We start from the raw sequence: 22,646 nt of genomic DNA, 5'->3' as shown, positions 1-22,646 counted from the left end.
AAGGCACACCAGTTAAACGATTGTTGATTGGCTGTTGAAAGCCCGCCATGAAAAGAGCGCCAAAGCATGCAAAACCCGGAAATAAAACGACCGAACACGGATTTTTACCCGAACATACAGTAAAGTGTCCGTGTCCGTGTTCGGGTAAAAAAAATCCAATTATTCGGTACGAACACGAATACAGTCCGTGTTCGCTCAACACTAGTAAAGACGTATTAAATTATATTGAAAACATAACTACAAAAGAAAATACGATTTTTGCAAGTGTGGATGTAAATTCACTTTACACAAATATTAAGCAAAAAGATGCAATGGCAGCAGTCAAATGGGCCCTGAAGGAAGATAAGCGATTACCTCCGTCCCAAATTGATTTTATACTAGATATTTTAGAGTTGGCAATGTTTAATAATTATTTTTGGCACTGCAAGCACTTTTTTAAACAGGTAAAAGGCGTAGCTATGGGGGCCAAGTACGCACCCACAGTGACAAACATTTTTATGAACAAGTGGGAAGCGCAGTACATTTTTAACAACCCCACCCCCAATTACGAGGCTTTAAAAGGTATATAGACGATATTTTAATTATATGGGAAGGTTCACAAGAATCCCTGGCAGAATACATAGCACAGATGAATGCCAACAGATACCAGATTTCTTTTACGGCAAATATCAATGAGAGTGAAATCAATTATTTAGACCTGACTATCTTCAAAACTAGCAATCCTATGTCCACAAAAACATATTTTAAGAGTACCGACAGGAATAGTTACATTCCTATCAATAGTAACCATCACCCTAAATGGCTGTCTGCGGTACCCAAAGGACAGCTTCTCAGAATCAAAAGAAATTGTCGGTCGGAACAAGATTACCTTGAACAATTAAATCTATTGATAGAAAGATTTAAAGATAAAGGCTATAAATCGTCGTCCTTGCACCAAATACAACAAAAAGTCAGAAATATGGATAGAAAGGAATTATTGCAACCGAGTAAAAAAACCTTATGAAACAGCCTTCTGTACAGACTTCAACCGACAGTACAAACAATTGGAAAAGATTTTTAAAGCTCACTGGCCCATTTTAAGAAGAGATCCGACTTTTAACAAGATTTTGCCAAAAAAAACACTATTTATCGTAGACCACCAATTTTAAAAGATAAGTTAGCTAAAAATGTTCCAGACCCCCCCAAAAAAACGGTTACATTTCTCGACCAAAAAGGTTACTATAGATGTGGCAACTGCGTTATATGCCGCACCTGTAAAAAGAATAATAAATCAAGAAAAGAGACACACTTCAAATCCACAGTCACTGGACAACAATTCAAAATAGACAAATTCATAACATGCAGAAGCTCACACGTCACCTATTTATTGGAATGTGAATGTGGACTCCAATATATAGGTCGTACGACTAGAGAGCTACGAGTAAGGTTAAGAGAGCATATTGCAAATATAAAAAAAGGTTTTAAAAAACATAGCCTATCAAACCATTTGAGAAATGTTCACAATAAGGATCCAAGTAAATTAAAGTTTTGCGGTATAGACACCATTGAAAAACATTGGAGAGGCACTAACATGAAGAAAGCCATCTCCCAGAACGAGACCTGGTGGATCCATAAACTAGGCAGTATGACACCTAGAGGACTTAACGTGGAAATTGACATAAATTGTTTCATTAATGATTTTTAATATTTTTAATAATTTTTACATTTTTTATTTATTAACTATATGAAATTTTTAGTAGCTTGATTTTAAATAAGTTCATGAATGCAATTTATAGTATATATCTGTAATTTTGTTTAGATGTAAACATATCAGCCTTGTAGAATGAAATTGTAGTGAATCTGATCGTTTTGGCATGATTGGATTGTGTATGGCCCTATGCTTATTCAATTTGCAAGAATCAATTGATCGTATCAGCCAGTAGAGGGCGATCGTAAGCGGTTCAGCTGCACACTCCGGTCATTTCATAAATTATCAGTAGAATATGTAATAATTTAACCAAAATCGGCAGCTAGACTCTGCACTGTATTCAGCATTTAGCCCATATGTATTAGCTATGTAGTTAAACATTTAATGAAGCGATCGTAATTGAGCACATAGTAACCGGAAGTAAGGCACAGCAATGATGTATTTATAGCACAGTGGCACGCTCGACTTGCTAGCTACAGAGGACGCTGTGATTGACAGCGAAACGCGTCTAGCCATTGGTCGAGCAGATTGCCACATCATTTCCGGCCAGTGAGGCGCACGCTGCGGAAGCAGCTGACCACCGGGCCAAGCTCTATGCTTATGATTTTAACATGTTTGTGAGTATTCCCTTTGCTTTATATAATAAACGTTAAGTTTTAAACGATCTTCACTATATAAAGCTTCTTTTTTATGAGGAAACTCAGAAACACCACCTCTTTAAAGGATCTTTTCCGACATCATCAAAACAGTCCATATGAAGTCTAAGGATAATACAATCTACATTCCATGCCTTTTGTTTAACCACATTGTGGTAAGTAGAATCCCATAGGGGGTGACCCCGCAAGCAAACACGGAATAAGCACCAAGCACTTTTGATCTTGATTTTTAAAGGACTGGTTTTATGGACATTTGTGATACTTTTATAGCACTTTTCCATAAAGTTATTTATTTATTTGCTTTTTTGCACAGCTTATAAATCTCTGCACAGTTTTGCACAAATTATTTATTTATTGATTTATGACAGATAACACAGATCTTGAAGCAGCGCTGCAATTTTTGTCCACCAGAAAACAAATTGGCCTAAAATGTTAAAATAAAATTTTTTTTTTTTTTTAGAATGTTATATAGCAGAATGTGAAAAATTCAGTTTTTTTTTTTTTTTTTTTTTTTTCAAAATTGTCGCTTATTATTTTTGTTTATAGGGCAAAATATAAAAATCGCACAGGTGATCAAATACCACCAAAGGAAAGCTCTATTTGTGGGAAAAAAAAGGCGTCAATCTTGTTTGGGTACAACGTCGCACAACCGCGCAATTGTCCATTAAAATAACACCGTGCCGAATCGCAAAATGGGGCCTGGTCATTAAGGGGGCAAATCCTTCCGGTCTTAAAGAGGTTAATTAGAAATGAATAATTTCTCTCTCCCCCCTACAACTCACAAAACCACTGGCACTGCACTGCAGACTGCTGCAGACGGAAGGGAATAAGGGAGAAGCTCTTTCGTCAGAGATAACATGTGACTTATTTTTTAATCATTCTTATTTTATTTTCATTACAGTAAAATTTTCTTTGAACCAATACTTGGCTCAAATCCCAGTTTCAATCCGACAACCACCAATAGCCCGTTTACATGACCCAGGGAGGGGTAAGTAAAGGCAACTGCTTTATGTGGACTGCACTACAGCCAAGAACTATTTTTAGGATGTCTTTACACGAATGATAAGGCAATGAGACCATACATGTGATTTGTAAGTTGGCTTATATAATAAGCTTTTAACATTCAGCCCCGGTTCACACTTGTGCGTGTGCGGGGTTCGCATGTAATGTCGGAGCGCACTGCTCCGACATTACATGCGATCGGCTGTGCGGTGCGAGTTTAGCCATACAGTTTGTATGGCTAAATTCGCACCGCAGCCGCAGCAAACACGCACAGGGACCCTTTTTGGCAGCCGCATCAGGATCGGATCGCACAGCGGTTCGCACTTGTGCGATCCGATCCTGTGCGAACTGCACGATCGCACTGCGATATGCGATCAAACTGGGGGTGTCGTTAACACTACATTGACACCCCCAGCGTATCGCATATGGCAGTGTGAACTGCCGGGGGTGCGTGTGCGATGCGGGAACAGGCTGCGGATTCGCAGCCTTCCCGCATCGCATAAATGTGAACCGAGGCTCAATGAAAAGTACCCAAGACTTTAGGTAGAGACGTATACACTCACCATATAAACACACTAAACCCGCGCTTCTGGAATAAAATAAAGTAAAATAAAACACAGCAGCTGACACAAAAATACTGGTAAATAACAATAAAATACAAGCAAAAATGCAGCACTTGAAATTAATATCTTAAAAATATCTAGAAAGTCCCATAGGATCCTAATTGAAAACAGACTTATCCACCTCAGTGTGTAATTCAATGTGAATAGACATCCACAGTCAGAACACACTGCCTCTTACCGCATCAAATGGATCATTGCTTCCACAATGATCAGAAGTAGCATGTTCAGTGATTTCAAGAGGATCACACAGCCTCAGATACCGGTTAATTTTTTAGTCCAAACCAGCGGGATCCAGAATAAAGTGCGTATGGATCCAAAAAAGATCAATAAAAAGAGCTCATGGTGTAGTAACTTGAGAATCGATTTATTAGAGAAATAAGTTACAATCACCGTAGTAAAACACACGTGCTTATACTGTAGTGTACACAGGGCCGCTGATGGAAATCATGGGGCCCCATACAGCCTAGCTGACGGGGCCCCTTAAGCCCCACCCGTGGCCCCAGCCCAACTCCGCCCCTGGTCACACCCCAGCCCCACCCCTGTTACCACCCCGGCCCCTCCCTAGGTCCCGCCTTTAACGAAAGTGCAGTTTTGTCTTCAAGTGATATTTACCTTCCTCCAGCGAGTTTTAAGTTTAATTATCCAAAAGGAATACTGATTTCAGATGAGGAAAATACCTCTTTAATATCTATATGTAATAAATGTAATTTAATGTGCTGCAGTCAGAGACAGTGCCCCCCCCATGCCATGTATGTGCTGCAGAGACAGTCCCCCCATGCCAATGCCATGTATGTGCCGCAGAGACAGTGCATTGGCATGGGAGGGGGCACTGTCTCTGCATACATACATTATGTATGTCCTGCAAAGCCATGTATGTTCTGCAATCGGAGACAGTGCAGTCAGAGACAGTGCCCCTCCCATGCCATGTATGTGCTGCAGAGACAGTGCCCTCCCCCCATGCCATGTATGTGCTGCAGTCAGAGACAGTGCCCCCATGCCACGCATCATACATGGCATGGGGGGCACTGTCTCTGACTGCAGTGCAGAACATACATGGCATGGGGGCAAGGGCACTGTCAGAGACAGTGCATTGGCATGGGAGGGGGCACTGTCTCTGCGTACATACATTATGTATGTGCTGCAGAGCCAGTGCCCCACCCATGCCATGTATGTGCTGCAGAGCCAGTGCCCCCCCCCCATGCCATGTATGTGCTGCAGAGACAGTCCACCCCATGCCAATGCCATGTATGTGCCGCAGAGACAGTGCATTGGGATGGGAGGGGGCACTGTCTCTGCGTACATACATTATGTATGTGCTGCAGAGCCAGTGCCCCCCCATGTCATGTATGTGCTGCAGAGCCAGTGCCCCCCCGCCATGTATGTGCTGCAGAGCCAGTGCCCCCCCCATGCCATGTATGTACTGCAGAGCCAGTGCCCCCCCATGCCATGTACAGTGGGTACGGAAAGTATTCAGACCCCCTTAAATTTTTCACTCTTTGTTATATTGCAGCCATTTGCTAAAATCATTTAGGTTCATTCTTCTTCCTCATGAATGTACACACAGCACCCCATACTGACAGAAAAACACAGAATTGTTGACATTGTTGCATATTTATTAAAAAAGAAAAACTGAAATATCACATGGTCCTAAGTATTCAGACCCTTTGCTGTGACACTCATATATTTAACTCAGGTGCTTTCAATTTCTTCTGATCATCCTTGAGATGGTTCTACACCTTCATTTGAGTCCAGCTGTGTTTGATTATACTGATTGGACTTGATTAGGAAAGCCACACACCTGTCTATATAAGACCTTCCAGATCACAATGCATGTCAGAGCAAATGAGAATCATGAGGTCAAAGGAACTGCCTGAAAAGCTCAGAGACAGAACTGTGGCAAGGCACAGATCTGGCCAAGGTTACAAAAAGATTTCTGCTGCACTTAAGGTTCCTAAGAGCACAGTGGCCTCCATAATCCTCAAATGGAAGACGTTTGGGACGACCAGAACTCTTCCTAGAGCTGGCCGTCCGGCCAAACTGAGCTATCGGGGGAGAAGAGCCTTGGTGAGAGAGGTAAAGAAGAACACAAAGATCACTGTGGCTGAGCTCCAGAGATGCAGTCAGGAGATGGGAGAAAGTTGTAGAAAGTCAACCATCACTGCAGCCCTCCATCAGTCGGGGCTTTATGGCAGAGTGGCCCGACGGAAGCCTCTCCTCAGTGTAAGACACATGAAAGCCCGCATGGAGTTTGCTAAAAAAACACCTGAAGGACTCCAAGATGGTGACAAATAAGATTCTCTGGTCTGATGAGACCAAAATAGAACTTTTTGGCCTTAATTCTAAGCGGTATGTGTGGAGAAAACCAGGCACTGCTCATCACCTGTCCAATTCAGTCCCAACAGTGAAGCATGGTGGTGGCAGCATCATGCTGTGGGGGTGTTTTTCAGCTGCAGGGACAGGACAACTGGTTGCAATCGAGGGAAAGATGAATGCGGCCAAGTACAGGGATATCCTGGATAGTGTTGAGCGAACACGGACTGTATTATTCGTGTTCGTACCGAATAATTGGATTTTTTGTACCCGAACACGGACACGGACACTTTACTGTATGTTCGGGTAAAAATCCGTGTTCGGTCGTTTTATTTCCGGGTTTTGCATGCTTTGGCGCTCTTTTCATGGCGGGCTTTCAACAGCCAATCAACAATCGTTTAACTGGTGTGCCTTAAGCCATCCCAGCCATGCCTGCAAATGTCTCAGTAGCTGTGATTGGCCGTCTGAAGCATGTGACCAAGTCTTTATAAGTTCGAGGCAGCCGCAGCGGCGTCATTATGCTGCTTAGATTCAGGGACAGAGCACACATCAACGTGCTGGCTGCTGATTAGGGAAAGATAGGCAGGAAAAAACCATTTGTGTCCGGATAGAATTGAGGGACAGGTCGGAGTGTTTAGGCAGGGCGAGTTGTAGGCATTTTAGGGATAGAGTCTGCTGAATTATATAGGGTCAGTGTCTTCTACAAACTACAATCGATATTGCTGTGTGGGGGGTGGGGTGAATCTGCACTCAATCCTGATCTACGATCTCTTCTCAATCCTGTTAGGGACAGAGTCTGCTGAATTTTAGGGAAACTGTGTTCTACAAACTACAATCGATATTGCTGTGTGGGGGGTGGGGTGAATCTGCACTCAATCCTGATCTACGATCTCTTCTCAATCCTGTTAGGGACAGAGTCTGCTGAATTTTAGGGAAACTGTGTTCTACAAACTACAATCGATATTGCTGTGTGGTGTGGGATTGGAGATAGGCAGGTGTCAGTGATCCACATCCATTTTTCTGTGTGTGAGCTGCAGTGAACACAATCTTTTTGGGCTGCAGTGAACACAATCTTTTTGGGCTGCAGTGAACACAATCTTTTTGGGCTGCAGTGAACACAATCTTTTTGGGCTGCAGTGAACACAATCTTTTTGGGGTGCAGTGAACAAAATCTTTTTGGGGTGCAGTGAACACAATCCTTTTTGGTGTGCAGTGAACACAATCTTTGTGGGGTGCAGTGAAAAAAATCCTTTGTGGGGTGCAGTGAACACAATCTTTTTGGGGTGCAGTGAACAAAATCCTTTTTGGGGTGCAGTGAACAACATCCTTTTTGGGGTGCAGTGAACACAATCTTTTTGGGGTGCAGTGAACAAAATCCTTTGTGGGGTGCAGTGAACACAATCTTTTTGGGGTGCAGTGAACACAATCTTTTTGGGGTGGAGTGAACAACATCCTTTTTGGGGTGCAGTGAACAAAATCCTTTTTGGGGTGCAGTGAACAAAATCATTTTTGGGGTGCAGTGAACACAATCTTTTTGGGGTGCAGTGAACACAATCTTTGTGGGGTGCAGTGAACACAATCTTTTTGGGGTGGAGTGAACAACATCCTTTTTGGGGTGCAGTGAACAAAATCCTTTTTGGGGTGCAGTGAACAACATCCTTTTTGGGGTGCAGTGAACACAATCTTTTTGGGGTGCAGTGAACACAATCTTTGTGGGGTACAGTGAACAGAATCTTTGTGGGGTGCAGTGAACACAATCTTTGGGGGGTACAGTGAACACAATCTTTGTGAGGTGCAGTGAACACAATCTTTGTGGGGTGCAGTGAACACAATCATTGTGGGGTGCAGTGAACTCAATCTTTGTGGGGTACAGTGAACACAATCTCATACTGAAGGTTTGAGGGTGCTGCCTGTTCCATACTCCCCCTACTCCTCATCTAGCCTTTTAGGGGTACAAACAATAGTAATTGGGGCCTAGTGTGGTTGTGTACGTGTGATATACATACACTTTTTTGGGATCATATTTTCTATTCCGCTATTTAATCAAAAACCTTTGGGGATCAGTTAAATTGGGGGATAGTCTGTGTTGGTACGTGTGAGAGAGATCCACCTTTCCAAGTTGTTGGGGTTCATCTCATACTTCTGAAGGTTTGAGGGTGCTGCCTGTTCCATACTCCCCCCTACTCCTAGCCTTTTAGGGGTACAAACAATAGTAATTGGGGCCTAGTGTGGTTGTGTACGTGTGATATACATACACTTTTTTGGGATCATATTTTCTATTCCGCTATTTAATCAAAAACCTCTGGGGATCAGTTAAATTGGGGGATAGTCTGTGTTGGTACGTGTGAGAGAGATCCACCTTTCCAAGTTGTTGGGGTTCATCTCATACTTCTGAAGGTTTGAGGGTGCTGCCTGTTCCATACTCCCCCCTACTCCTAGCCTTTTAGGGGTACAAACAATAGTAATTGGGGCCTAGTGTGGTTGTGTACGTGTGATATACATACACTTTTTTGGGATCATATTTTCTATTCCGCTATTTAATCAAAAACCTCTGGGGATCAGTTAAATTGGGGGATAGTCTGTGTTGGTACGTGTGAGAGAGATCCACCTTTCCAAGTTGTTGGGGTTCATCTCATACTTCTGAAGGTTTGAGGGTGCTGCCTGTTCCATACTCCCCCCTACTCCTAGCCTTTTAGGGGTACAAACAATAGTAATTGGGGCCTAGTGTGGTTGTGTACGTGTGATATACATACACTTTTTTGGGATCATATTTTCTATTCCGCTATTTAATCAAAAACCTCTGGGGATCAGTTAAATTGGGGGATAGTCTGTGTTGGTACGTGTGAGAGAGATCCACCTTTCCAAGTTGTTGGGGTTCATCTCATACTTCTGAAGGTTTGAGGGTGCTGCCTGTTCCATACTCCCCCTACTCCTAGCCTTTTAGGGGTACAAACAATAGTAATTGGGGCCTAGTGTGGTTGTGTACGTGTGATATACATACACTTTTTTGGGATCATATTTTCTATTCCGCTATTTAATCAAAAACCTCTGGGGATCAGTTAAATTGGGGGATAGTCTGTGTTGGTACGTGTGAGAGAGATCCACCTTTCCAAGTTGTTGGGGTTCATCTCATACTTCTGAAGGTTTGAGGGTGCTGCCTGTTCCATACTCCCCCCTACTCCTAGCCTTTTAGGGGTACAAACAATAGTAATTGGGGCCTAGTGTGGTTGTGTACGTGTGATATACATACACTTTTTTGGGATCATATTTTCTATTCCGCTATTTAATCAAAAACCTCTGGGGATCAGTTAAATTGGGGGATAGTCTGTGTTGGTACGTGTGAGAGAGATCCACCTTTCCAAGTTGTTGGGGTTCATCTCATACTTCTGAAGGTTTGAGGGTGCTGCCTGTTCCATACTCCCCCCTACTCCTAGCCTTTTAGGGGTACAAACAATAGTAATTGGGGCCTAGTGTGGTTGTGTACGTGTGATATACATACACTTTTTTGGGATCATATTTTCTATTCCGCTATTTAATCAAAAACCTCTGGGGATCAGTTAAATTGGGGGATAGTCTGTGTTGGTACGTGTGAGAGAGATCCACCTTTCCAAGTTGTTGGGGTTCATCTCATACTTCTGAAGGTTTGAGGGTGCTGCCTGTTCCATACTCCCCCTACTCCTAGCCTTTTAGGGGTACAAACAATAGTAATTGGGGCCTAGTGTGGTTGTGTACGTGTGATATACATACACTTTTTTGGGATCATATTTTCTATTCCGCTATTTAATCAAAAACCTCTGGGGATCAGTTAAATTGGGGGATAGTCTGTGTTGGTACGTGTGAGAGAGATCCACCTTTCCAAGTTGTTGGGGTTCATCTCATACTTCTGAAGGTTTGAGGGTGCTGCCTGTTCCATACTCCCCCCTACTCCTAGCCTTTTAGGGGTACAAACAATAGTAATTGGGGCCTAGTGTGGTTGTGTACGTGTGATATACATACACTTTTTTGGGATCATATTTTCTATTCCGCTATTTAATCAAAAACCTCTGAGGATCAGTTAAATTGGGGGATAGTCTGTGTTGGTACGTGTGAGAGAGATCCACCTTTCCAAGTTGTTGGGGTTCATCTCATACTTCTGAAGGTTTGAGGGTGCTGCCTGTTCCATACTCCCCCCTACTCCTAGCCTTTTAGGGGTACAAACAATAGTAATTGGGGCCTAGTGTGGTTGTGTACGTGTGATATACATACACTTTTTTGGGATCATATTTTCTATTCCGCTATTTAATCAAAAACCTCTGGGGATCAGTTAAATTGGGGGATAGTCTGTGTTGGTACGTGTGAGAGAGATCCACCTTTCCAAGTTGTTGGGGTTCATCTCATACTTCTGAAGGTTTGAGGGTGCTGCCTGTTCCATACTCCCCCTACTCCTAGCCTTTTAGGGGTACAAACAATAGTAATTGGGGCCTAGTGTGGTTGTGTACGTGTGATATACATACACTTTTTTGGGATCATATTTTCTATTCCGCTATTTAATCAAAAACCTCTGGGGATCAGTTAAATTGGGGGATAGTCTGTGTTGGTACGTGTGAGAGAGATCCACCTTTCCAAGTTGTTGGGGTTCATCTCATACTTCTGAAGGTTTGAGGGTGCTGCCTGTTCCATACTCCCCCTACTCCTAGCCTTTTAGGGGTACAAACAATAGTAATTGGGGCCTAGTGTGGTTGTGTACGTGTGATATACATACACTTTTTTGGGATCATATTTTCTATTCCGCTATTTAATCAAAAACCTCTGGGGATCAGTTAAATTGGGGGATAGTCTGTGTTGGTACGTGTGAGAGAGATCCACCTTTCCAAGTTGTTGGGGTTCATCTCATACTTCTGAAGGTTTGAGGGTGCTGCCTGTTCCATACTCCCCCTACTCCTAGCCTTTTAGGGGTACAAACAATAGTAATTGGGGCCTAGTGTGGTTGTGTACGTGTGATATACATACACTTTTTTGGGATCATATTTTCTATTCCGCTATTTAATCAAAAACCTTTGGGGATCAGTTAAATTGGGGGATAGTCTGTGTTGGTACGTGTGAGAGAGATCCACCTTTCCAAGTTGTTGGGGTTCATCTCATACTTCTGAAGGTTTGAGGGTGCTGCCTGTTCCATACTCCCCCTACTCCTAGCCTTTTAGGGGTACAAACAATAGTAATTGGGGCCTAGTGTGGTTGTGTACGTGTGATATACATACACTTTTTTGGGATCATATTTTCTATTCCGCTATTTAATCAAAAACCTCTGGGGATCAGTTAAATTGGGGGATAGTCTGTGTTGGTACGTGTGAGAGAGATCCACCTTTCCAAGTTGTTGGGGTTCATCTCATACTTCTGAAGGTTTGAGGGTGCTGCCTGTTCCATACTCCCCCCTACTCCTAGCCTTTTAGGGGTACAAACAATAGTAATTGGGGCCTAGTGTGGTTGTGTACGTGTGATATACATACACTTTTTTGGGATCATATTTTCTATTCCGCTATTTAATCAAAAACCTTTGGGGATCAGTTAAATTGGGGGATAGTCTGTGTTGGTACGTGTGAGAGAGATCCACCTTTCCAAGTTGTTGGGGTTCATCTCATACTTCTGAAGGTTTGAGGGTGCTGCCTGTTCCATACTCCCCCTACTCCTCATCTAGCCTTTTAGGGGTACAAACAATAGTAATTGGGGCCTAGTGTGGTTGTGTACGTGCGAGATACATACACTTTTTTTGATCATATTTCCTATTCCGCTATTCAATAAAAACCTTTGAGGATCAATTGAATTGCGGGATAGTCTGTGTCGGTACGTGTGAGAGAGATCCACCTTTCCAAGTTGTTGGGGTTCATCTCATACTTCTGAAGGTTTGAGGGTGCTGCCTGTTCCATACCCCCCCTACTCCTCATCTAGCCTTTTAGGGGTACAAACAATAGTAATTGGGGCCTAGTGTGGTTGTGTACGTGCGAGATACATACACTTTTTTTGATCATATTTCCTATTCCGCTATTCAATAAAAACCTTTGAGGATCAATTGAATTGCGGGATAGTCTGTGTCGGTACGTGTGAGAGAGATCCACCTTTCCAAGTTGTTGGGGTTCATCTCATACTTCTGAAGGTTTGAGGGTGCTGCCTGTTCCATACCCCCCCTACTCCTCATCTAGCCTTTTAGGGGTACAAACAATAGTAATTGGGGCCTAGTGTGGTTGTGTACGTGCGAGATACATACACTTTTTTTGATCATATTTCCTATTCCGCTATTCAATAAAAACCTTTGGGGATCAATTAAATTGCGGGATAGTCTGTGTCGGTACGTGTGAGATCCACCTTTCCAAGTTTTTGGGGTTCATCTCATACTTCTGAAGCTTTGAGGGTGCTGCCTGTTCCATACTCCTCCTCCTCCTCATCCATCCTTTTAGGTGTACAAACAATAGTAATTGGGGCCTAGTGTGCTTCTGTACGTGTGAGATACATACACATTTTTTGATCATATTTCCTATTCCGCTATTCAATAAAAACCTTTGGGGATCAATTAAATTGCGGAATAGTCTGTGTCGGTACGTGTGAGATCCACCTTTCCAAGTTTTTGGGGTTCATCTCATACTTCTGAAGCTTTGAGGGTGCTGCCTGTTCCATACTCCTCCTCCTCCTCATCCATCCTTTTAGGTGTACAAACAATAGTAATTGGGGCCTAGTGTGTTTCTGTACGTGCGAGATACATACACTTTTTTTGATCATATTTCCTATTCCGCTATTCAATAAAAACCTTTGGGGATCAATTAAATTGCGGGATAGTCTGTGTCGGTACGTGTGAGATCCACCTTTCCAAGTTTTTGGGGTTCATCTCATACTTCTGAAGCTTTGAGGGTGCTGCCTGTTCCATACTCCTCCTCCTCCTCATCCATCCTTTTAGGTGTACAAACAATAGTAATTGGGGCCTAGTGTGCTTCTGTACGTGTGAGATACATACACATTTTTTGATCATATTTCCTATTCCGCTATTCAATAAAAACCTTTGGGGATCAATTAAATTGCGGGATAGTCTGTGTCGGTACGTGTGAGATCCACCTTTCCAAGTTTTTGGGGTTCATCTCATACTTCTGAAGCTTTGAGGGTGCTGCCTGTTCCATACTCCTCCTCCTCCTCATCCATCCTTTTAGGTGTACAAACAATAGTAATTGGGGCCTACTGTGCTTCTGTACGTGTGAGATACATACACATTTTTTGATCATATTTCCTATTCCGCTATTCAATAAAAACCTTTGGGGATCAATTAAATTGCGGGATAGTCTGTGTCGGTACGTGTGAGATCCACCTTTCCAAGTTTTTGGGGTTCATCTCATACTTCTGAAGCTTTGAGGGTGCTGCCTGTTCCATACTCCTCCTCCTCCTCATCCATCCTTTTAGGTGTACAAACAATAGTAATTGGGGCCTAGTGTGCTTCTGTACGTGTGAGATACATACACATTTTTTGATCATATTTCCTATTCCGCTATTCAATAAAAACCTTTGGGGATCAATTAAATTGCGGAATAGTCTGTGTCGGTACGTGTGAGATCCACCTTTCCAAGTTTTTGGGGTTCATCTCATACTTCTGAAGCTTTGAGGGTGCTGCCTGTTCCATACTCCTCCTCCTCCTCATCCATCCTTTTAGGTGTACAAACAATAGTAATTGGGGCCTAGTGTGTTTCTGTACGTGTGAGATACATACACTTTTTTTGATCATATTTCCTATTCCGCTATTCAATAAAAACCTTTGGGGATCAATTGAATTGCGGGATAGTCTGTGTCGGTACGTGTGAGAGAGATCCACCTTTCCAAGTTGTTGGGGTTCATCTCATACTTCTGAAGGTTTGAGGGTGCTGCCTGTTCCATACCCCCCCTACTCCTCATCTAGCCTTTTAGGGGTACAAACAATAGTAATTGGGGCCTAGTGTGGTTGTGTACGTGCGAGATACATACACTTTTTTTGATCATATTTCCTATTCCGCTATTCAATAAAAACCTTTGAGGATCAATTGAATTGCGGGATAGTCTGTGTCGGTACGTGTGAGAGAGATCCACCTTTCCAAGTTGTTGGGGTTCATCTCATACTTCTGAAGGTTTGAGGGTGCTGCCTGTTCCATACTCCCCCTACTCCTCATCTAGCCTTTTAGGGGTACAAACAATAGTAATTGGGGCCTAGTGTGGTTGTGTACGTGTGATATACATACACTTTTTTTGGATCATATTTTCTATTCCGCTATTCAATAAAAACCTTTCTAGGGCAAGATCTTAAATTACAGAAATATGAGGAGACCGTCAAATAAGGGCCGTGGCCTGGGTCGTGGTGCTGCTGGTAGAGCTCCTGTTGCAAGGAGAGGACATGGTCGATCTGTGCCAGCTACACGCACAAGTGAAACACCTTCCTCAAGTGTGAGTAGGCGACAGAACCTGCATCAGTATTTGGTAGGGCATCAAACGCCCCTAGAAGTGATGAGGCCAGAACAAGTTGAGGCGATAGTAGATTGGCTTGCTGCTGACAGTGCCTCCAGTTCCTTCACATTGTCTCCCACCCAGTCTACTGCAGAAAGGTCAGAGTTGGCACCTGCAGCCAATGTCCAACCGTCTTTCACCTCACCCCCTTGCAAATCAGGCCAGCAGTCTGAGCCCCAAGCCATACAGCAGTCTCTTATTCTTTTTGAGGACTCTGTCAGCAGGGTTTCCCAGGGCCATCCACCTAGCCCTGCCCCAGAAGTGGAAGAGATTGAGTGCAGCGATGCCCAACCACTTATTCCTCAAGATGAGTACATGCAAGGATCATCGCAGCACGTCTCCGATGATGACGAAACGCAGGTGCCAACTGCTGCGGCGTTCAGCATTGTGGAGACCGACAAGGAGGGCAGGGGTGAAGACTGGGTGGAAGATGATGTGGAGGACGATGAGGTCCTCGACCCCACATGGAATGAACGTCATGCAGGTGAACTGAGTAGTTTGGAGGAAGAGGCGGTGGTCGCACAGAGCCACCAGCACAGCAGAAGAGGGAGCAGGGTGCAGAAGCGGAGCGGCCGTGCCCTAGACACTACGCCCGCTACTGCCCAACGCAGCAAGGGAACGAGCGCACCAAAGTCAGCTCAAAGGAGTTCTCTAGCGTGGAAGTTCTTTAGAAAATGTGCTGATGACAGGACACGAGTGGTTTGCACCCTGTGCAATCAGAGCTTGAAGCGAGGCATGAACCTTCTCAACCTGAGCACAACCTGCATGATCAGGCATCTAAGTGCAAAGCACGAGCTGCAGTGGAGTACACACCTTCAAAACCAAGAAACGTCTCTGGCTCATCCTGCTTCCTCTTCTGCTGCAGTCTCGGCCGCTCCAGCCACATCTGTAGTGATACCGGCACCTGCCACCCCGCAAACAGACGATCTGTCAGCAACACCACCACCTGGGTCACCAACAACCATCTCCACAATGTCCCGTGGAAGCGTTCAGCTTTCCATCTCCCAAACACTTGAGAGGAAGAGGAAGTACCCCCCTACCCACCCGCGATCCCTGGCCCTGAATGCCAGCATTTCAAAATTATTGGCCTTTGAAATGCTGTCATTCCGTCTGGTGGAGACGCACAGTTTTAAAAACCTTATGTCGGTGGCTGTCCCACAGTACGTCGTGCCCAGCCGCCACTACTTTTCCAGGCAAGCCATCCCTTCCCTGCACAACCAAGTGGGGGAAAAAATCAGGTGTGCACTGCGCAACGCCATCTGTGCCAAGGTCCACCTAACTACGGATACGTGGACCAGTAAGCACGGTCAGGGGCGTTATATCTCCCTAACGGCACACTGGGTAAATGCAGTGGCGGATGGGCCTGAGGCGGATAGCAATTTGGCGCATGTCCTTCCACCACCGAGGATTGCAGGGCGCTTCAGTTTGCCTCCTGTTCCTAACTCCTCCTACTCCGCTTCCTCATCCTCTACCGCCTCCTCATCCGGACAGCGTAACACCTTCACCACCAACTTCAGCACGGCCAGGGGTAAACGACAGCAGGCAGTTTTACAACTTGCCTGTTTGGGGGACAAACCACACACCGCGCAGGAGTTGTGGAGGAGCATGGAACAGCAGACAAATGAGTGGTTGCTGCCAGCGAGCCTCAAGCCCGGCCTGGTGGTGTGCGATAACGGGCGAAATCTCATAGCAGCTCTGGGCCTAGCCGGTTTGACGCACATCCCTTGCCTGGCGCATGTGCTGAATTTGGTGGTGCAGAGGTTCCTTAAAAACTACCCCGATATGTCAGAGCTGCTGCAGAAAGTGCGGGCCGTTTGTGCGCACTTTCGGCGTTCTCACCCTGCTGCTGCTCGCCTGGCAGCGCTGCAGCGTAACTTCGGCCTTCCCGCTCACCGCCTCATATGTGACGTGCCCACAAGGTGGAACTCCACCTTGCACATGCTGGAAAGACTGTGCGAGCAGCAGCAGGCCATAGTGGAGTTTCAGCTGCAGCACGCACGCGTGAGTCGCTCTGCGGAACAGCACCACTTCACCACCAATAACTGGGCCTCCATGCGAGACCTGTGTGCCTTGTTGCGCTGTTTTGAGTACTCCACCAACATGGCCAGTGGCAATGACGCCGTTCTCAGCTTAACTATCCCACTTCTATGCCTCCTTGAAAAAACAATTCGGGCGATGATGGAAGAGGATGTGGCACAGGATGAGGAGGAGGAGGAGGATGAAGAGGTAACATTTCCAAGGCTTTCAGGGCAGTCATTCGCAAGGGGCTCCGAGGGTGGGTTCCTGCACACGCAAACGCCAGGGACGCAATTGTCCAGCAGGGGCACAGTTCTGGAGGATGAGGAGGATGAGGAGGAGGAGGAGCTGGAGGAGGAGATGGAACCATGTTCACAGCAGGGTGGCACCCAGGCCAGCTCATGGCCATCACTGGTGCGTGGCTGGGGGGATACAGAGGACACGGACCATACACCTCCCACAGAGGACAGCCTTTCGTCGCCTCTGGGCAGCCTGGCACACATGAGCGATTACATGCTGCAGTGTCTCCACAACGACCGCCGAGTTGCCCACATTCTAACTTGTGCTGATTACTGGGTGGCCACGCTGCTGGATCCCCGTTACAAGGACAACGTACCGTCCTTAATTCACTCACTGGAGCGCGATCGCAAGATGCGCGAGTACAAGCGCACGCTGGTAGACGCCATGCTGCTGGCATTCCCATCTGACAGCGGGGCCACAGTGGAAGCACAAGGCAGAGGAGGAGGAGGAGGAGGTCGCCAACGCAACCAGGGCACCGCCAGCACCTCAGAAGGCAGGGTTAGCATGGCCGAAATGTGGAAAAGCTTTGTCAGCACGCCACAACAAACAGCAGCACCAGCAGCTCAGATGGAACGTCTTAGCAGGAGGCAGCATTTTACCAACATGGTGGAGCAGTATGTGTGCACACGCCTACATGTAGTGAATGACGGGTCTGCCCCCTTCAACTTCTGGGTCTCCAAATTGGGCACATGGCCTGAGCTTGCCCTTTACGCCTTGGAGGTGCTGGCGTGCCCTGCAGCCAGTGTATTATCTGAACGGGTATTTAGCACGGCTGGGGGCGTTATAACAGACAAGCGCAGCCGCCTGTCCAGAGACAATGTGGACAAGCTCACGTTCATTAAAATGAACCAGGCATGGATCCCACGGGACTTTTCCGTACCTTATGCAGAATAGCAATGGATACCGACCTTACCCACCCATTGTTCCATTTTTGCTCTTTCTCACTCTTTTGGGGTGTACCCTCATTTAAAATTTGTGAAAAGAAGCAGTGTTGGCTACCTCGTCCTCCTCCTCAGGGCCAGATTAATGTAGGGTCTATTGGAGCTGCAGCTCCAGGCCCCTACCTTTTATATAGGCCCCGGGTTGGCCATATTCACTGTTACCGCTCTTCTGTCACTTGTAAACACAGAAGTCTGGCTTCTATGCTCGCTTCCCCAGGCAGCACCCTCAGAACCTCCCCACACAGCGTGAAGGCCGGACAAGGAGGGACAGTTGGCGATGCATGGATGTGTTTATGGGCTTCAGAGACAGCATCCCATGTTGAATTAGGCATGCATGGCTGCACCCTTCCTCCTCTGGGTGCATGGCAAGGCACGGCCCTAAGGCCCTTCAAAATCCTCAGCACCAAGCCCATGATGCTGTTAATCCGGCCCTGGTCCTCCTCCACCGCCGCTTCCACCTACACCGCCCATAGGTGTGCGCAGCCTATTGCATTAAGGTGTGCACCCCAAAGTTGAAATACACATGCATGTGTTTGCCAGCAGGGAGAGTAATGTATCGGGGCCATGTACCTGTAGGCAAGGAGAAATAGAGCAGAGCAGGTCCCAGGGAGATCTTTCCCATCTCCTCACTGGCAATGCTATGTGCCCTAGGTGATTAGGGTGTGCCCAGGCACACCCAGCACACCCTGTGCGCACGCCTATGTCACCGCCACATCCACCACCACCTCAACCTCCCTCCTACTCCATATGGGCCTCGTCCTTCAGAGATGAAGAAGAACATTGTTTTATTTTTCTGTTTTTTTTTGTTGTTTTAAGTTATTTCCCTATCCACATTTGTTTGCAGAGCACTTGCCATGCTCTTAATTACGTTTTGCTGCCATTTGCAGCACTCTAGCCCTTTCCTTTGGTGTTTTAGAGCCATTTTAGTGCCTTAAAGTTCGGGTCCCCATTGACTTCAATGGGGTTCGGTGTCCGGGAAAAGTTCGGTAAAAGTCCGGGACACGGACCCGGACTTTTTTTTAAAGTTCGGCCGAACCCGTCGAACACGGACATCTAGGTGTCCGCTCAACCCTAATCCTGGACAAAAACCTTCTCCAGAGTGCTCTGGACCTCAGACTGGGCCAAAGGTTTACCTTCCAACAAGACAATGACCCTAAGCACACAGCTAAAATAACGAAGGAGTGACTTCACAACAACTCCGTGACTGTTCTTGAATGGCCCAGACAGAGCCCTGACTTAAACCCAATTGAGCATCTCTGGAGAGACCTAAAAATGGCTGTCCACCAACGTTTACCATCCAACCTGACAGAACTGGAGAGGATCTGCAAGGAGGAATGGCAGAGGATCCCCAAATCCAGGTGTGAAAGACTTGTTGCATCTTTCCCAAAAAGACTCCTGGCTGTATTAGATCAAAAGGGGGCTTCTACTAAATACTGAGCAAAGGGTCTGAATACTTAGGACCATGTGATATTTCAGTTTTTCTTTTTTAATAAATCTGCAACAATGTCAACAATTCTGTGTTTTTCTGTCAGTATGGGGTGCTATGTGTACATTCATGAGGAAGAAGAATGAACCTAAATGATTTTAGCAAATGGCTGCAATATAACAAAGAGTGAAAAATTTAAGGGGGTCTGAATACTTTCCGTACCCACTGTATATGCTGCAGTCAGAGACAGTGCCCCCCATGCCATGTATGTGCTGCAGAGACAGGGCCCCCCCCCATACCATGTATGTGCTGCAGTCAGAGACAGTGCCCCCCATGTCATGCATCATACATGGCATGGGGGGCACTGTCTCTGACTTCAGTGCAGAACATACATGGCATGGGGGGAGGGCACTGTCTCTGACTGCAGCACATACATCATGTATGTACTGCAGTCAGAGACAGTGCCCCCCCCCATGCCATGTATCTGCTGCAGTCAGAGACAGTACCCCCCATGTCATGCATCATACATGGCATGGGGGGCACTGTCTCTGACTGCAGTGCAGAACATACATGGAATGGGGGGAGGGCACTGTCTCTGACTGCAGCACATACATCATGTATGTGCTGCAGTCAGAGACAGTGCCTCCCCCCTTTTCCGTGTATGTTCTGCAGCCAGAGACCGTGCCCCTCCCCCCCTCCCATGCCAAAGCCACCCCCCAAGCACACACCTGTTGTAAAGCACTGGCACGTCCTCTTTCTCTCTGGACTGCTGAACTGGACACTTCAAAAAGCAGCTGCCTCCTCTCCTCTGACTGCTACACCGCTGTAGCTGCTAAGCTGAGCCTGTCACACTCACAGGCAGCTTCCCTTGCAGTCTCTGTCTCTCGCAGGCTGAGTGGAGAGCAGAGCTGAGTGCCGGCCGTGGGCGGAGGATAAGAGATCCCTCCGCCAGAGAAGGCAAAGTGCAGGCAGGCAGCCGGGACTTGAGCAGGGCGGCGCCCTCAGTCAGCCTAGAAGAACGCAGAGCGGGTGCGGAATGACATGCGCCCGAAATAGGAAAAATAGTCCCAGACTCCCCACACACACCCACCAGCACAACATCGCAGAGGGGCCATAAAAAAGAAAAAAGCACACCCAGCCTAAGATGCAGTAAGGCTTTTTTTTTTTTTTTCCACTGTAAGGCTTTTTTTTTTTTCTTTGCACCGGGCCCCCCTACTGAGCTGAGGACTCTGGGCCCGGTACAACAGGGCCAGTTGTACTGGCTTATCAGCGGCCCTGAGTGTACAAACAGGCGGCGTTGCAATCCAATAAGATGGGTGACATTCTGGGCTGAATGACGTACACGCAGAGCCAGCTTCTCCCTTTTTGGAGGTACAAGTCATGAAAGATTCAATGTCATAAGATTTAGAAGTGACATTAGAAATAAAAGTGGTGTACTTCGTATTTCTCAAATGATTAAGTGCACAAAAGCCACATTTTCTGCAAGAATAAAATCCTTGCATTTGGAGGTTTAATGATATTAGGAGTAATCTGTAGCCGAAGGGGAGGTGCTCCCCTAAAGGTCACAGAGGGGGCATCAGGTAGTAAAGGACCTAATACCCTGTCACTTTTTAATATGCCCCAGTGTTTAGACAAAAGGTTCTTAACAAACCGATGTTGCGTAGAATAGGAGGTAAAGAAACCAGCTAAATTTTCTCCACATTTTTCTTTCTTTACCTCCTATTCTACGCAACATCGGTTTGTTAAGAACCTTTTGTCTAAACACTGGGGCGTTTCTAATGTCACTTCTAAATCTTATGACATTGAATCTTTCATGACTTGTAACTCCAAAAATGTGGTCTATCTCATCACTTGTCCGTGCGGTTTGCATTATGTAGGCCGCATGATTAGAACCTTTCAAACTACAGTGTTTTCCTGAAAATAAGCCCTACCTCAAAAATAAGACCTAGCGTTATTTTCAGGGATGGCTGCAATATAAGCCCTACCCCCAAAATAAGCCCTAGTTAAAGTTGTTGTAAAAACATGTAATCTATTTTGTAAAAAGATTAATGTGCAGTGTGCCTCCCTCTGTAACTTTATTGTGGCAAATCCCTTTTTTACAACCCCGCTTGGCGCTCATGTGACCCATCCGAGATCTTCTCTCCTCCCAGCTGACGTCCGTGACTTCCCCCCATTTCAGTGCTCAGAGCAGGAAAGAAGAGCTCCGGCGGGTCAAGTGAGCGCTCAGTAGCACTGTAAATAAAGTATTTTCACTATAAAGTTCCGAAAGAAGGCACACTATTCAATCTTTTTACAAAAACGATTGCATACTTTTACGATGCATTAACCAGGGTTTATTTTTGGGATTACAGAATGTCATAATGCTGACTCCTAAACTGATGGGGGGAGAGAGGGAGAGAAGACGGGGGACACAGGAACTTTTTAAAAACATTTTATTCTAGGTTTTTCATAACATAGAGAGGGGTAATTGAAACAGCACTAGCACTGTGCTATCTATTATGGTTTAAAGGATCAGGATATTTATTTTATTTTTTGGGGGGTTACAACCAATTTAAGATCGTCGTGATGACATAACTGTATTTGAATAAATGTAGATTATTGTACATACCGTAATTAAATAAGACATCCCCTGAAAATAAGCCCTAGTGTGTTTTCTGTAGCCAAAATTATTATAAGACCCAGTCTTATTTTTGGGGAAACACAGTAGGATGAAAGAACACATTGCCAATATCCGTAAGGGTTTCCCTAAGCATAGTCTATACAAACACTATGATCAATGCCGTAATAGGAACCCAAGTGGTACGTCTTTTATGGCCGTTGATGTATTTAACCCACATTGGAGAGGGAGTCACATCAGAAGGGAGATCTCTAGGTTGGAAACCAAGTCGATCTACTGCTTGAAAAGCTATAGACCCTTTGGGTTAAATATAGAATGGGGTGTTAATGCATTTAATAATAACCCTTCACCCTTGTTTTATCAATTAATTGTCGCTCTGTACCAATAATTTACAAAATTTTTCTCTGTATTTCTGGGTAACTTCTTAGATAACTTTAAATATACTTCCTCATCGGTATTTTAGCATTATTATTGTATGGGTCTATTTGTTTTTAATGTTTTATAATGTAATATTGATGACAATTGAATTGCTATCCATGATGTCCGACCTCCGCTTTTTGACGACTTTTTTTAGTTGATGT

At 45.4% G+C, this 22,646-nt stretch overlaps 1 protein-coding gene across 2 annotated transcripts in view; it reads left to right on the top strand.

The window, feature by feature from the left end:
* The window catches only part of LOC309566676 (beta-1,4 N-acetylgalactosaminyltransferase 2-like), a gene marked incomplete at its 3' end in the record, with an annotated part of 194,633 nt that overhangs the window by 149,053 nt on the left and 22,934 nt on the right, over positions 1-22,646 (top strand). For both annotated transcript variants that reach the window (XM_082271931.1, XM_082271930.1), the window contains exon 6: positions 3,245-3,331. In XM_082271931.1, the coding sequence (XP_082128057.1) occupies positions 3,245-3,331 (87 nt within the window). The remainder of the gene's footprint in view (positions 1-3,244; positions 3,332-22,646) is intronic.

The sequence above is a fragment of the Pelophylax lessonae genome (genome assembly GCF_965119305.1).
Source record: "Pelophylax lessonae genome assembly, chromosome: 11".
NCBI classification, from domain to species: Eukaryota; Metazoa; Chordata; class Amphibia; order Anura; family Ranidae; genus Pelophylax; species Pelophylax lessonae.
The sequence above is the reverse complement of the archived record's forward strand: the minus strand, read 5'-3'. Positions and strand labels throughout refer to the sequence as shown.